The sequence below is a fragment of the Triturus cristatus genome, chromosome 1_2, assembly GCF_964204655.1.
Source record: "Triturus cristatus chromosome 1_2, aTriCri1.1, whole genome shotgun sequence".
In the NCBI taxonomy this organism is placed as follows: domain Eukaryota; kingdom Metazoa; phylum Chordata; class Amphibia; order Caudata; family Salamandridae; genus Triturus; species Triturus cristatus.
Genome location: NC_140580.1, coordinates 339,999,108 through 340,014,672, shown reverse-complemented (window position 1 = coordinate 340,014,672; position 15,565 = coordinate 339,999,108). Strand labels below are relative to the sequence as shown.

The 15,565-nt window shown below is 45.4% G+C and overlaps 1 protein-coding gene across 17 annotated transcripts in view; it reads left to right on the top strand.

Annotated features, from left to right (window-relative positions):
- The window catches only part of ZNF362 (zinc finger protein 362), a 162,253-nt gene that overhangs the window by 119,260 nt on the left and 27,428 nt on the right, over positions 1-15,565 (top strand). For 8 of the 17 annotated variants that reach the window (XM_085604000.1, XM_085603975.1, XM_085603978.1 and 5 more), the window contains one exon: positions 9,174-9,534. In XM_085604000.1, the coding sequence (XP_085460126.1) occupies positions 9,174-9,534 (361 nt within the window). The remainder of the gene's footprint in view (positions 1-9,173; positions 9,535-15,565) is intronic. The other 9 variants (XM_085603981.1, XM_085603970.1, XM_085603982.1 and 6 more) reach the window with 3 other exon arrangements.

Sequence of the window (15,565 nt, the reverse complement as noted above, 5' to 3'; positions counted from 1 at the left end):
AGAGTGAGAATGGAGATATGTAAGGTTCAACTAACTTTAGGGCAGGTGGTTGTGGGATAAGAGTGCACATGTGTGCATGCCTAAACATTTGTGAGTGTCTGATGTGAGGCTCTTCCTTGCACACAGTGGTCGTTCCTGCTGGCAGCCTTGCCACCTTAGACTACCAGTGGCATTTAATGCTCCTCTGGCATAGAAGGGTCATCTCTGTCCATAATGTTGGCAGCCCCTTGCGTTTTGTTGTTCCTGGCATAAGGTTGACCATTTTAGACATATTGTGAACACTTTTGTATTACCTGTGTCCTCCCCATACCATAATAGTTGCCTCCCCTAGTGATGGTGGCCACTCATAGCATAATGGTGTCTATCCTTAACAATGTGTGAAAATCTTTGGCATTCTGGTGACAAACACTTGCAAAATAGTGGACATCCTTGTCCGAGTCATGGCCACCACTGGCATTACTGTGGCTATCATTGGCCTATTGCAGGGATACTTTACACTATGGTATCCATGGTTCACATATTGGTAGCTATCTGTCCTTGAAATTCAGGTTACCATCCCTGAGCTATGAGTGCAATACAAGGAAATTTGAGTAAGAATTGTGATTTTCCAAGCTTAAAATGTAAATGGAAATGAGATTTGATAAAGTCTCGGAGGCTTTAATTATGTGCAATGCTTTTTAATGACTCCTCAATACAAGCAGCAATAGTACCATACCAACACAATGTAGAACTTAGTAACATTCTAATCTTCCTGGAACGTAGCCTCTTTAATGCGATCTCTCAAAATAGTAATGTTGCATTCTTCTTCATAAATGAAGAAATGAACAACTATTCTAAACATCCCTCCCTTCAAATAAACCTTTGCCACCTTGGACATTTGTGAAGCCACAGACTTCCAGATTCCTCCCTCTTCCTGAAAATATAATAAAACCTATTTAAACTCTTCCAAATTAACTTTCTCCTTACAAGAAAAACACTAGCAAGTCAATACAGAAGGATAATTTAATCATGTATCATAATCATAATAGTACACAGTCCACTTGCATTCCTCGAGGGTGAGAAATGGGCATGGGATAATACGAGCCTTCTATGCATAATAAAATCTTGATTTTCATACACATAAAGCTCTGAAAATCACAAGTTTAGGTCAAGACTGGAGGCTCTGAATATATATATGAAAGTTCAGTAGCTTTGCTCCATACCTTCAGAAACTTGCTTAATTGGTTTTAATTGAAAGTTTGAAAATGTAGACACATTCAACCAATCTGCAGATTGTAAAGTATTTTCCAAGCGTCCACCTATTACAAAGGGCTTACATGCCACTGAATTTCTTGGTGAATTAGCACCAACATTGACACCAGTTTCCTTCATCAAACGTCTGACCCATCTAGCAGTTGTTGCCACTGTAAGGGCTTTAAAGGCTTTACTTGAGAAAACAGTATCTGATTTGCACTTATCGGTCTCACTTCTTTAGTTCTTCTCTCATGTTCTTTTATACAGTTAGTGAAACATAGCCTAGGTACATTCCTGTAACAGATATTCAACAATTCTTAGTTATATTAATTAGGTGTGTCGAATCTGTTAGATAACTCCAGTGCCTTGGCATCAGAAATTAACCTAAATTAATCAGGATTGCCAATTTCCAAGACCATTGTTTAAATGGTAAATCCGCAATAGCAGGCTAATATTTTTAAAAAGGCAACACTAAATTGACATCCCACAAAATAGTGCATTTTGGTTTTGTATGTCTGTTAAAACAAATATTTCACATAATCTTACAAGCAAAAATAATGTAATTCCTACTAGAAAAAAGGATCCACCAAAATATGTCCTGTGCTGATCTGTATGTATTAGCTCAAATCACTACCAAAAAGTTAATTCAAAACAAAATGCACAACATTAACTACGGGGATTAAAGGACCAAAACCACTTTGAAAATCCAAGTACTCCAAGATTTCCTTGCTGTAATGTACCCCCTTCTAGTTCCAATTCCCATGCTTCTTTGACCAAATACGATGTTTCTCTAGAAAGATTCCCTGAAATCGTCCAAATAACCAATTGAAGCTGGCCTGTCTGAACCAACTTGTGTATCTGTCTCTAAAAGTTACTCGACATGATCGGTAAAAAGAGAAGTATCAGTGGGGTTTCTGAACACGTCTGCATCACAATGGAAACTAAGCTTGTGCTGGCTACCAAACTTGGTTGTCACCATATGCTTGGTTTGAAAACCAGACATACTTAGTTTCCGGCTGTCTGCCACAAAACAGGAATTACTGCAAAAGGAGAAAAAGCATAACGTCCCATTATTGGCCACGTCTGAAAAAGTTAATTGATGGCTTCTGGGTCTGGCCTCTAGCTGGAAAAACTTTCAAAGCTGCCTAGTTAACCTTGATGTGAAAATATCTAAGATCAAAGGCCTTCTTCTCACCTTCAAACTCAGAAACATTTCTTTATCAAACTTCCATTCACACAATCCATCAAACCTTGAATTCCAGTCTGGTTTGGAATTCGTTCTTCCTGGTACATGTTCCTCCCTTAACTAAGAAAACTCTCTTCCAGACTCCTTATTTCAAACGAACCTGCATAAAGTTTCAGACAATTTTTTTTTTTTGTAAATATTTTTATTGAAATTTTGAACATAAAACAATACACATTGGCATCAAGTTCCATAGAATACCAACCCAGTGAGAGTGCAACGAAACATTCATGACATTTTTGAAAAGCAGTGAGCTCCTTTCGGCTTCGCAAGACAGTTTCCATCACATTCTGCAGACCATTTATATATTGTCTAATCGTGGTCACTTAAGTCTGAGTCTGAGGCATCGCTCGGGGGTTCACATATATTTCCTCTATAGGCATTCCACCCACCCCACACCCGAGTCCATTTTTTGGGGCAGCCTCTATGAAGATAGACAGTTTTTTCGACCACCATTATGGAGTCCATATCCCGGGACCACTGGGCGAGGGTTGGAGTTTGTCTAGAGCCCCATCCTTGGGCTATATTGCGTTTCGCCAACATAAGTCCCAGTGTTACCCAGAGTTGTGTGACCCTATTGAGATCTGTCGGTTCCCAGACGTTGAGGAGACACCTCCGCGGCTCCGGGAGTGTCGGGACTTTGGTCACTTGGGAGAGTGTGCGCAGAATTCCCTTCCAGTACAGAGTTATGGCCGGGCATTCCCACAGGGTATGTATAAGGGTTCCCTCCATCCCACACTGCCTAAGACATAGTGGGGAGTCCGCTCGATTAAGTTTAAATAGGAGTGTACGGGTGTAGTATGTGCGGTGCAGAATTTTGAGTTGGACCAGACGCAGTTTGGATGAGATGCCCACCTCCCTAGGGGAGGAAAGCGCCGCCTGCCATTCTGCTTCGTCAAATTCACCCAGCTCGGCCTCCCATCTACTTTTAAGAGCTGCGAATGGATCTGGCCGATTGTTTATCAGTTTTCGGTATGTTAGGGAGGTCGCCCTCTGTGTCGGGTGTTCCGTGAGGAGCCGGTCTTCCAGTGGCGATGACTCTGGAAGCCGGGTCCCGGGCGGGACTGCCGCCTGGAGTGCGTGACGGATTTGCATGTACCTGAACCCTTCGGTGTCAGCCAGGTCGAAGTCTGCTTGTAATTGGGCAAATGTGACCATTTCTCCCTTCTTCCAAAGGTCACCCACCCTGGAGATGCCAATTGGATCCCATTGATGGAACCCCTTGGTAGTGCGCAGTACCCCCAACTGTTTCGCCTCCCACAAAGGAGTAGCCTGGGTTATTTTCCCGGCCCAGCCCAGAGCTCGCTGCGCCGCAAACCATAGCTGGAGGGTGTGCGACGTGGGGCCTGGGAGGCAGTGGCCCCTCTTGTGGTTGTAGAGCGCTCCCATGACCCCTCCAGCCCTCAGCAATTGCCGATCCATACGATATGCCGGGTCCTCCCCTGGCACATGCAACCACTGATTTATCACCGTAAGTTGCGATGCCCAATAGTACAGTCGTATGTCTGGGAGGGCTATACCACCGTCGTACCACCCCCTGGTGAGCTTATGGAGTGCTATCCGCAGCGTCTTATCTTCCCACAGTAGGCTGGAGACCTCCGCGTTGACGGCAGCGAAATACGTTGGCGGCACCGGGAAGGGGGTATTTTGAAGTATATACAAAAATCTAGGGAGAGACATCATTTTGAAGAGGGCGGCCCTCCCCAGCAGCGTTAAGGGTAAGGAGCGCCAGTGCTTGACGTCGCTACGAAACCGCTGCAGGGGCTTTGTTAGATTTTCAGCTACAAATCGTTCCCTGTCAGTGGTCACATAGATTCCTAGATATTTAAACCCGTCCGTCACCACCCGAATCTCACAACCCCGGGGGGGACGAGCCGGGGAGCCTCGGAGCATATAGACAATGGACTTTTCCCAGTTTCTCTCATAGCCAGATACCCTCCCGTACGATGCACAGATATCCAGGAGACAAGCGATCGAGTGCGCAGGGGAGGCTAAGTATAAGAGGATGTCGTCAGCATAGAGGGAAATGCGATCCTCCCACCCCATTGTCCACCTTAGTCCCCGGCTCACCGGGTCTTGCCGCAGCCAGGCCGCAAGTGGCTCCAGAGCCAGAGCAAAAAGGAGCGGGGAAAGAGGGCAGCCCTGTCGCGTCCCCCTCCCCAACGGGAAGGGGTCTGCGATATGGCCGTTGCCTGTGCCAGTGGCTCGGTATACAAAAGCTGAATCCATGCGCACATCTTGGGGCCGAGTCCTACGTGGCGAAGGACCGCAAAGAGGAATGGCCATTCCACCCGGTCGAACGCCATCCGCGCGTCCAGCGAGAGGATGGCCGCGTCCTCCTCTATCGAGGAGCGGCGCGCGAGAATCCCGTCAAGCCGCCGTAGATTTAAGGCTGTATTCCGGCGTGGCATAAACCCGATTGGTCCGGGTGTATCAGGGTTGTGAGGTAGGGCTGCAGCCTTGTCGCCAGCACCTTTGCCAGAACCTTCGCCTCAGCATTCAGCAATGAGATTGGGCGATAGGAAGCGCATTCATGCGCTGGTTTGTTAGGCTTCGGAATCGCCACTATGGTAGCCACTCTCTGGTCCAGGGGCAGTACCCCTGTCGACAGGCTGTCGTTATACATAGCCAGTAGATGTGGGACTACGTGGGTAGCGTTCGATTTATAGAATTCCACCGGAATTCCATTTGGCCCCATCGCCTTCCCCGCACGGAGAGCGAGTATTGCTAACGTGAGCTCTTCCGCCTTCAGGTCCGCCTCTAGGGCATCCACCCCCGACGGGGCCAGCCGTGGCATCGCGATGTCCTGGAGGAAGGCCTCGTTTTCCTCCACAGTGGACGAGGCCTCCGGTGTATAGACCTTCTTGTAGTGAGCCGCCAGGGCCTCTACGATTTGCCGCGGTTCCGACGTGAAGTCTCCGGAATCTAGCCTGATCCGCGCCACCCAACGCGCCGCCCATTCCTGCCTCTCAAGCCAGGCCAGCAGTTTGCCCGCCTTGTCTCCCAGCTCGTAAATAGTATGCCGTGCTGCCACCTGTTTGGTTCGTGCGGCTTCCCAAAGATAGGAGTTGTATTCCTGCCGCGCCATATGGGCACTATGCGTGGTGTCATCATCGATATGTGTGGCATGGTTGGCCTCTGCCTCTTTCACCCCTTGCTCGAGCCTAAGCACCTCAAGCTGCTGGGTCCTCTTGTAGTCTGTAACCATTGAGATTGCTTGTCCACGAAGGACTGTTTTGTATGCCTCCCACAAAGTCGTCGGGCCTATCTCCGGGTCCTTGTTTTCAGCGAAATAGTGTTTGGTTGTCGCCTGAAGGGCTTTGCGAATTTTGGGGATTTTGAGGTACCCCGGATGAATTGGGAATATCCTGCGGTTACGTGGGGTAGAAAGTGTAAATGTGATTACTACCGGAGAATGGTCCGAGATGCCCCTGGGTAAATGGGAAACGTCTGTCATGCCCCGCATCCCTATGGGTGATGTGAAAAGTTTCAGACAATTTATATGTAAAGCTTGTTCCTTCAAGATCTATCTTATACAAGTTGACATTGTGCCATCCAAGGCATCCTACCCCTGCAGACTTGTAATGACCATTAATGCAATAGTTACGTAAAAATAGCTGTAATTGTTCAGGACAACACACCCATGAAACTGGCTATATCCTTTGAAGTGAACTTCCCTTTGCTCTACATCATTCTCAACTGCTTCCTAACATGGCAACGGCTTCTGAATATACTACCTTCGTCTTAGGATGTAGTACTGATTGCTCCCTGTTCATAATATAGTAAAGGCTTCTCCAATGAGTAGCTAATGAGCTACTGGTATTTCTCCACCAACCTATAAATAGCTCTCCTGTGAGCAGTCCAGCCTACTAAATTAGAAGCTTTTGCTTGGCTGAATTAATATATGTATACAGAAATTGAAAAGTTTACATTTGAGACGAAAATGTAAGTGTTTTCTGACCTCAAAAGCTGATGTTTGGAGAGAAATGGTTAAAATGTCAAACAATATTTAAAGCTGATATGTAATTGATAATTTATGTGGCACTGTAGAGAACTATTATCAATATGATAACCTTGGTGCCAGGGGTATAACAGCTATGGTTATTTACGCATTACCCATAGAAAGGAATTCCAAATTATGGCAGCCTTTTTTATGTGACTGCTGGCAACCTTGCCTTTTACACAGATTACGGGTGGTAATCTTGCATAGGGTGGTCACTAATATAATCTTGTGAAATGTGGTGACTATTGCAACACTAACCAGTTTATAGCTCTGGATGATTTTTGTTGACTATTAGTAGCTCTTATGACAGAAAAGACCCTGTCCTAAATCTTCCAAAAGGAACACCTTAATTTGCAGTCAAGCTAACAAGATCTGATCCTCTGCCATTAGCAGAACATCATCCAGATAAACAATCAATCTGATGCTTTTGCCATAAATAACCTATAACCAGTCTCAAACATTTTGAAAAGCATCAAGATGTCAATAAACACCCAGGGATATAGTTCTCTTTTGCCAGACACTCAAATGAAATCTTAACCTTCCTCCTTCCTTTGGAAGTAAAGAATCGGAAGTGGAAATTATACTCTTTTGATTTAGCTAACATTTGTCCCCTTGCGTGATTATCGTTCGACTTAGTGCCTCTTCCTCTCCGAGGGTAGAATCCTGTGTTTGCGTGATATCCTCCTAAGAAATCCCTTCTTCTGTAATAAGATTACTGAAGATGTAAGAAATTGAGGTTTAAACTGACTGCGACCTGTGAAACAACCTCTCCATCTCCACGTCCAACTAAAAGTTGCTCCCACAAAAATCTTTTATCATGAAGCTCTAAACCTTATCCAGATGTATAAATTTACCTGCTTATTTTGCTAATTATGTGAGAAAATTGCCTTCAAATAGCAAACCTTGTGAAGTAGGACAATCTTCAACAACAGTCAAATCGATAAGCTTTGGATCCATTCTCATGAGAATAGTTTTCCTCCTTTCAGCTGCAGTAGATGAGTTAGAGTTGCCTCTTAGACAAACTGTTCTCTGAATACATCCCCATAGACAATATCAGTAGGTTTCCTTGTAGCTATTGATACTTCTGCCATATTCAAAATATGGGCTGCAGGACCAAATATAGTAAATATTTAATCCGGGCAAAATTTAGGAGACTTTTCAAGTCCGTCACTTCTTGGGATCTTTTCATAATTCCATCATGTATCTGGCCATTTCCACGTCTATTTCAGGAATTTGGCAGACCTTGTCAGCCTCAACAGGTTTAGAACATTCAGAACACTGGATTTTCCTTTCCTCTTCCCCCAGAGGCTTCCTTAATTTTGAATGTAAATATCTTGCGACCTGCTTCAAAGCCACCAGTCGTTTGCTACAGGATTCCAACAGGCTCAAACATTACTTCACTTTGGGGGTGTCTTTAATAACATCTTAGCAATCTTATCTTCTGTGTTAAAAAGATAAATATCTAAATCATGGATATCCTGCTAATCCTGTATGTCCTACAAGTTATCATCATTATCTGTCAATGGCATCTTTCATGTTACTATATTTCTTCCCTCAGGAAGGTGATCCCCCGAGTCATACTTCTACGCTTTCTAATGGATTTTATATTTAAGGGCAACCCCCTTAATACTTTATTAAAAATTGTTATTTATTTTTTCTAGTTAGTCCAATTCCCAAAATGCAGTATTAGAATTTAATATTTACCCTGTTTTTCTACATAGGACAGCTAGGGCTGCCACAGTGAAAAATTGCTTTTGGGTGTTAGTCACTGTAAGGACATGTTAACATTAAATGTCTTCATGTCCTTCTTTTAAATACCTTGCACTCTGCCTTTTGGACTACAATGCCTAATAGAGATGACTTACTAATATTTAAATACAGGATTTTACCTTCCAAAGGGGTTTATTTTGGCAGTTAGAATTGCAGTTTTTTCAGTGCTACAGTCAGACAATGGTAGGCCTGAAGCCATGGGTGCACAGCCACTGTAGTGAATGGTTAGGGGTGTACCAAGTAAACCATGTTAAAAAGGGAAGCACAGCACTTCAGCACTTATTAGTATGGTTTACGTGCAGAGAGTTCTAAAGCCAGCAAAGGGCAAAAATTCCGGGGAGACCATGCCGGAAAGACGAATTTCACACAGAGCATATGACACCATTTCTACAACTACTCGCTTTTTGGTGAATTAGCGAACCTATGCCTAAAAGATCCTGATGGGACCGTAGGACCATAGTGCCTTCATTTGAACCATTTCATTTCATATTTGTTATACAGGAGAATTTTAAGAATAGTGTTCCCCTATTCAAGAGTTACAGCTCACAAAAACCAATCAACAGTACATGGCTAGATCTCTTTATAATCTATGGACAGACAACACAATGGGTGCTTTCTAAACAGTAATGACAGATTCAGTTAGCAGTGTGGAGTCACATATATTTGGAAGTACAGGGGTTGTATTTACAATTTTATGTCACTAGATGTTGTAATGTAAAACCAAAATGCAGGCATGAATTTGTATGGTAGTAGCAGTTCATGGTTTGAAAATAGCATTGCGCCTTTTGAGTATTCTAGCAAAGGAACAGATTGTTTATTTGATGCGGGTGTGAACCAGTTGATGCTGCCCATCTTTCATGCAAATGACTGTATACCCCTTTTGACATTATCCTCCTTTTCTTTTTTTTTGTTTTGGATTCTTAGCTGGCTTCTCTTCTTGCTTTTCAGGGCTTGGCATGTCCTCCCGCTCCTCCAATGTAAGCACCTCAGAATCCAGCACGGGCACCAGTACAGGCACTCCTTCCACTCCAACTTCCAGCAGCCAGAGCAGACTTCTTGCCTCCTCCCCGTCGCTCATCTCCGGAGTCGGAAGCCCCCCTTCGCTGGACTCTATCAAGACCATCCAAGGCCACAGCCTGCTTGGAGCACCCAAGCCGGAACGAGGGCGGAAGAAAATCAAAGCAGAAACCCCAACTGGGCACCCTGTGCTTGTGGTGCCCTATCCAATCCTGGCATCGGGGGATATTGGCAAAGAGGGAAAAACCTACAGGTTGGAAAATGAGCGGTAGTGTACCACCTACCAGTGCTGCCTTTTACTACTTATAACAATATTTCTTGTTTATCCTCTGCTGGAGCTGCCTTCTTGAGATAGTGAGTGTAGCAGTCCCCCAATAATGCCTTTTCGTATTAATTTCCCTGTACTGCTTGGTGATGCTGTTCTTTTTGGTGTGCTTCATTACACCGCTACCTGTGGTAACATTAATGTCTAGTCTACCCATTTATCTGCTAGCTGCTGATTTTCACACTGTCTTAGCAGCAGCTCTAACAGTAGTCTCCTATTATACAATACACCAGCACCCCCCTTAATAGTAATAATAATATAAAAAAAATATTCCTAGTGTATTACATAAATATGCTGCCTGGTGATGCTAGTGCAGCTAGTTACTGCGTTCCAGTACTGCTTGTTAATAATACCCCTAGTGTTCTTACTTCCAAGACTGCCTTCTAATAATACCAGTGTAAGCCAACCATTGCTGCTTACTGATTTTAATACTTCTAGTGTGCTACCTACTGTTGCTTCCTGTTGGTATTTACATTTCTAAAGCAGTGCTTGTCTGTTAATAAGTCTTGTGTACTACCTGTCAGTGCTGCCTGTGGATACAAATACTGTGTGTTCTACCTACCAGTGCTGTCTGTTAATAATACTCCTGGTGTAATACCTCCCACTGCTGCTCATTGATATTTGGGGTGTGCTGCTGCCTGTCTGGCTTTGTCTAAATTTAATACCACATGCCAGATCACAGTAGTCTGCTACACGGTCCAATATAAATGAGGACTGTGCACCGGAGTACAAAAAGATCCTGACTCTGAACCTTCTCTAAGGAGAGCAAAACCATGAAAACAAACAACGGTTTTAAATTACTGGTCTGTCTTTTACTGCCAGTGAACCAGCATCAATTTGAGGGATATGGATATCCTTGCCAGGAGGTTGTCGTATGCAACTACACCTGCCTGTAGGTGTATTCGGTTGGGTTTACGTGTCCCTGATCCTAAAAGGCATACCAATTGTACACCACTTCCTAGGCGGCACTTAGTCTCTTGACAATTTATTTCTCCATGTGCTTGCGATGGTAAAGGCAAAGACATCCCTTCATTTTCATGGGGAAACGCCCTTATACAAATCAGAGCATGCCCCTTTGACACTGTGCGAGTGCTAAATTTGTGCTATGGACATAACAGAAAGAGCCATGAAAGAGCTTGGTGCAAAAAGCATTGTATATCCTGAAATTGCCTCATTTAGTTTATAGTTTGCTGATGGATACTTCCAACCAACGGTTTCTCACCTTGTGAATATCCCGAGGGCTCAGACTGGATCCAAAAACTCAAAAAGGAGTGCTCCTGCGCACTAGTAGGTGGCGTTGTGTGGCTTTGTGGAAGTGACAAAGGGAGCCGCATAGAACGCCATCCATTTGGCTGATGTCAGTTCTTTTATTTTGGTGCCTTCAGAAACAAATCCGGAGCCCTGCTCTTTTTCTTCACTTGAGTTGATTTTTTTCCTTGATTATATTTTTTCTTAAGTCTACCATTGTGCAAGGGAACATGTTACTTCTTAAGACTACAGGGTTTAAACCTTGTAGGTTTTGCTGCAGACTAATGGCTGTGACAGATCCCCACAAAGTGTACCTCTGGTGTTTGGGATCAGTGCAAGGCTCCAATGCATGGAATGACTTTGGCCAGATGAACCCGAAAGCCATCCAAGAACGTTGGGTGAAGCACCGTGTGTCACACCATCGCAAGACTTCATGCAGATCAGGCTACCGGTTAACACAGTGCAGACTCTTTCCCACTACAGACCTTCATAGCAGCTGAAGTCCTCTGGTAAGTCCAAGAAGAAGTATAAGAAGTCAAAGCGGGCCTCTGACTCTTCCCACCACTCTCGATCGCTAGAGAAGATTCAAGGGCATCATCTTGGCTCTATGTCTTACTTTGATCTTGTTGCACCTTGCTTTTCGGCTATTTCGGCAATGTAGCAACAGATCCAAACTTTTAGGTAGGCCATGCTGCACATTTTCAGCATACTTCGAGGTCCCTCTAGTGCCTTGGGGCTCCAAGGATCCACAGGGGCATCCATCGGGGTTACCACTGTTGGAGACATCCTCGGCACTATATGTGCCTCTAAAACCTGCTTCGAGTTCCGCACCGGCGTCGGTGCCAACTTTGGTTGTGGCACCAAAATCTGCACCAATGCAATGGACGTCCCGGCTGGAGGAGGAACCACAACCTGCGGACATGTCTGAATCCGATCTGCATTCGTCTCAACCTCAACTGAGGCTGTGCTTCGAACCCAATGTGGCACAACCAATATTCAATCCTTCCGACATAATACCATTACTGAGCAGTTGTGCACCAACGTTTTAGCTCATACTCCAACCAGTGTGGATGATAATGGGAGTAATTGAGACGGGTTTGCCCTACCCTATGATGAGGGAAACCGGTATTGTGCCAGTTGGCTAGATACCCCACCCGATACTGGGTTGGTTTCCCCCACAACCGATCGCCGTACCAGGCCAGCAACTGAGGAAAGTGCAGCTTATGCCACAGTCATGTGGATAGCTGCTGAAGTTAGTCATGTGGCGAGCTGCTGAGGTTCTTTACGTCCACTTCCCCACTCTGGACGTAAAAACTAATGACCGAAAGAGCTGGGTCACTCCTTGTGTTCTTTTGCACAAGTTCGGCAGTCTCCCCAACAGTTTTGCCTTTTTTGGGGGGGATATGGCAGAGGCTTGGTGTATAGGCAACGCTAGTCCCAACCGCCTGCGCAACAGCCCTATCAGCCCTTTTGAGGTCGGGCCATTACCCCAATAGACGAGGCCCAAGCCATAGGGACCCCCGCGCATCTATAGCCCACCCCTTCAACCGCAACCTCAAATTCTCTTTAGTGTGCCGTTAGTGGCACACAGCCATCCTGTAGGCGTCTGGACCTGCCACTTCCTCAAGGGTGGCTGGCGGAGCATTACATCAGACGAATAGGTCCTTCAAATCATCCAAAAGGGCTAAGCCCTGCCATTCCATTTTGACCCTCTGCACCTGCCACCTACATCAGAGCAGCTTTCGGAAGAACACCTGTCTGTTTTACACCAGGAGTTGCAGGCTCTTTTGGGCAAAGGAGCCATAGAGGGGGTTCCCTCCTCGGAATTGAAACTTGATGTTTTCCATATCCTGTTTTGCTTTAGTGCCCATTCCCCTTCTTTTACGCACACAAACCCCACAATTTGTTTCACTTAGGGTCTGCTCTACGTTTCACTTACCGGGTTTTCTCTGCCGAGGCATTTCTTGATGCGGTTTTCCTGCTTCACAGGATAATAAAATATTGGTTGTTCAATAAATGCACATGTTGACGCCCATTTGCTACCCCCCAACCCCCTCCGCCCTTTTATGTCATTGTTCATTGTATTGGCACCAAGGGCTTATGGGGGCGTAGCATTTCTAAAGCCTCACTCTCGAACAGAAAAAAAAGTAATACAAAAAGACATGACAGCCTCATGTTTCCCCAGGGCTTAGACAGAACTTGTTTCATTCGAGTGGAGTAGTGTGGCTCACTGGTTAGAGGCAGCAGACCCGGAAGCAGAGGACGGCCCGGGACCAGGGTTCAATTCCCGACGAGGCAGGGTCGTGGACCAGGGCCAGCGGACTCGATAATTCTCGCCTCGGTGCCCACTCTAACCAGAGATCACACTCGGCAACTCTGGGCATTAGCTTGCCTCATCTCCACAAACGGCCCCCCACATTCGCCGGGGATGCCTGGTTTCACCTTGGAGATACCCAGGAGGGACCATCTCACAGGGATAGCCAGGACGGGTTCCCCAGCGGTCTACAGCGCCACGACGCCTCGGCAGCAGTGCGCTTTACAAAAAACTCATACATTTACATACATTCTCTTTAAATTGGTTTTCCTGAACATATGTGTGTCTTTCTGGAGGAAGATGGGGGAGGGAATTCATTTCCACTTACCTTATATGCCAGTGAGCCACAATATATTTCCTAACCTCACCAACAACCGTATTGCATAGTCTTGGCACCCACTGATATTCAACTTCCCTATACTAAAAATAAACAAGCATTTACAATGCAATGGTCTCGGCAATATTATAGGTAGAGCTATTGGTATTGCTCATTATTTTTTTATCATTTTTGTATCCCTAAATAAATGGCATTGTCATTTCTATTGGCATTGGCCTTCGGCAGACCGGATGGTCCCTCGACCTAAAAAGGTACAAACAAATGCGCTTCGCGGACAAATGAACACACTTGTTTGCGGTCGGCTGCGCCGGGCGAATGCTAAACAATTGTGGTAGGGAGAAAAAAAAAAATATGGTGTCCTTGTGACACCCCCTACAAAAAGTTATTTAAGCCTTGTGAGCGCCGCTGTCTAGCGCCCTCCCTTTCGAGCACTTCGCTACACATTAATGAAAACAAAGAGGGACTCCTGCATTGTAACCATGCACCGGGGTTAAGCACGTGACCCCAAAGTATGGCGCGCTTCTGCTGCGCGGAAAGCGTCCTCATAATATAAACAAGAATTACTGCTGTTGGAGAAAGGGGAGACAATTAAAAACAACCTAGGACGCTTGTTGTACAGCTGTTACCGTTGCGGCTCCAAATGACCTCTGAAGACGGTGCTTGCTTGTTTTTTTCGGCCGAGACATTTCGCTAAGCCGAGCTGACATTTTAGTTATTGCGTTCGATACTCCGTTTCAAGCGGGGAGCAGGCGTTCTCGTTTTTAGAGTTGAAAAAATAAAAACAAATAGCAGCCTGAGACCCAGCCCATTACCACCGATAGAAAAAAAGCCCAGTTTTGCACGGACGGAGAATACATGCGACATTGTCCTACAATATCGAGTAAAGCATAGAAGACACGACACAATAAATACTGTAATCTGCTCCGTCAGAGTATCTATATGCTCGTGGCATCCTGGTGCACGTTTGCTTTCGCTTACTTGTGGTGTGTTTGTAATACCAAATACTCAGTGGCCGGGCTGAGGGTGGAGCGCAGCCACCGGGATCCTCGGGAGGAGGCTGTCGGTCTGTGATGCGCACAGGGCAGCCAGGCATGGAGCAGGCTGCACCTGGGAGCTGTGCACAGGATTCCCGAGCCAGGCGCCGCCCGCAACGCCCTCGGAGCTTCGCGTGATTGCTAAAAAATGGCGGATGGAAGCTTCCAAACTTTTTCGGATTCGAGGGCTTGTTCCTGCTGTTCGAAAAAGGGCGTGGCTAAAAAGTGGAAAGAACAGCACGGAACACGCCCCCGAATCTGAAAAAGACGGAGCCTATTTGGAGGGACGGCTCTCTCCTCCAATGGCTGGCCTCCGTTTAGGAAGCCAGCCAATGGAGGAGAGCCAAAAAGAGAGGCGGGCTAAATAGCCACTCTAAGAAACATTAAATCTCCGGACTTCCGGTTCTGCCTTTGGCAGACCGGATGGTCCCTCGACCTAAAAAGTGATGTGTCAATCTCATCCACCTTCGGTAACATTGCTAACAATTTTGTAAGTAACCAGAACCGCTTTGCTCAACAAATTTTACATTTACAGTGACTGCTTAGGATTTTCTTTATCTGTTATCCTCCCCACTGCACAACTTGTTCAGTGCCCATATTTTGACTCTTGAATATTAAGGTTTATGCAGGTCAAGCTAGATACTGCTGTGCCTCTTTTGCTGGAGGCACCCAAAGCTTTAATTGTGATATGACCACTATGAAAACCTTTAGAAGTATCACTGTTAAGGATGCCTTTTCATATATAGCTTTGCTGCTTTAAAGAGAAGACCATCCAATGTATTTTTTTTTGTTCTGGAGCTCCAGCTCCTATTTAATTGCTTGTGCTTTTTCCTAGTTTGCAGATAAGTACAGGTATGAACTGTCCTGGGCAAGTCAGTTTATTGTATTTATTTTGAGGACGAAGTGATGCACAGCGGGCGCCACTGATATAATGCTAGGCGCTCCCAGGCAAGACCTTTAATTGACCGCTCCATAAAACACTTGAGGGCAGTTTTCATAACGTTTTGTACCTCCTTGGAAAAGAGGAAATATGAGACTAGC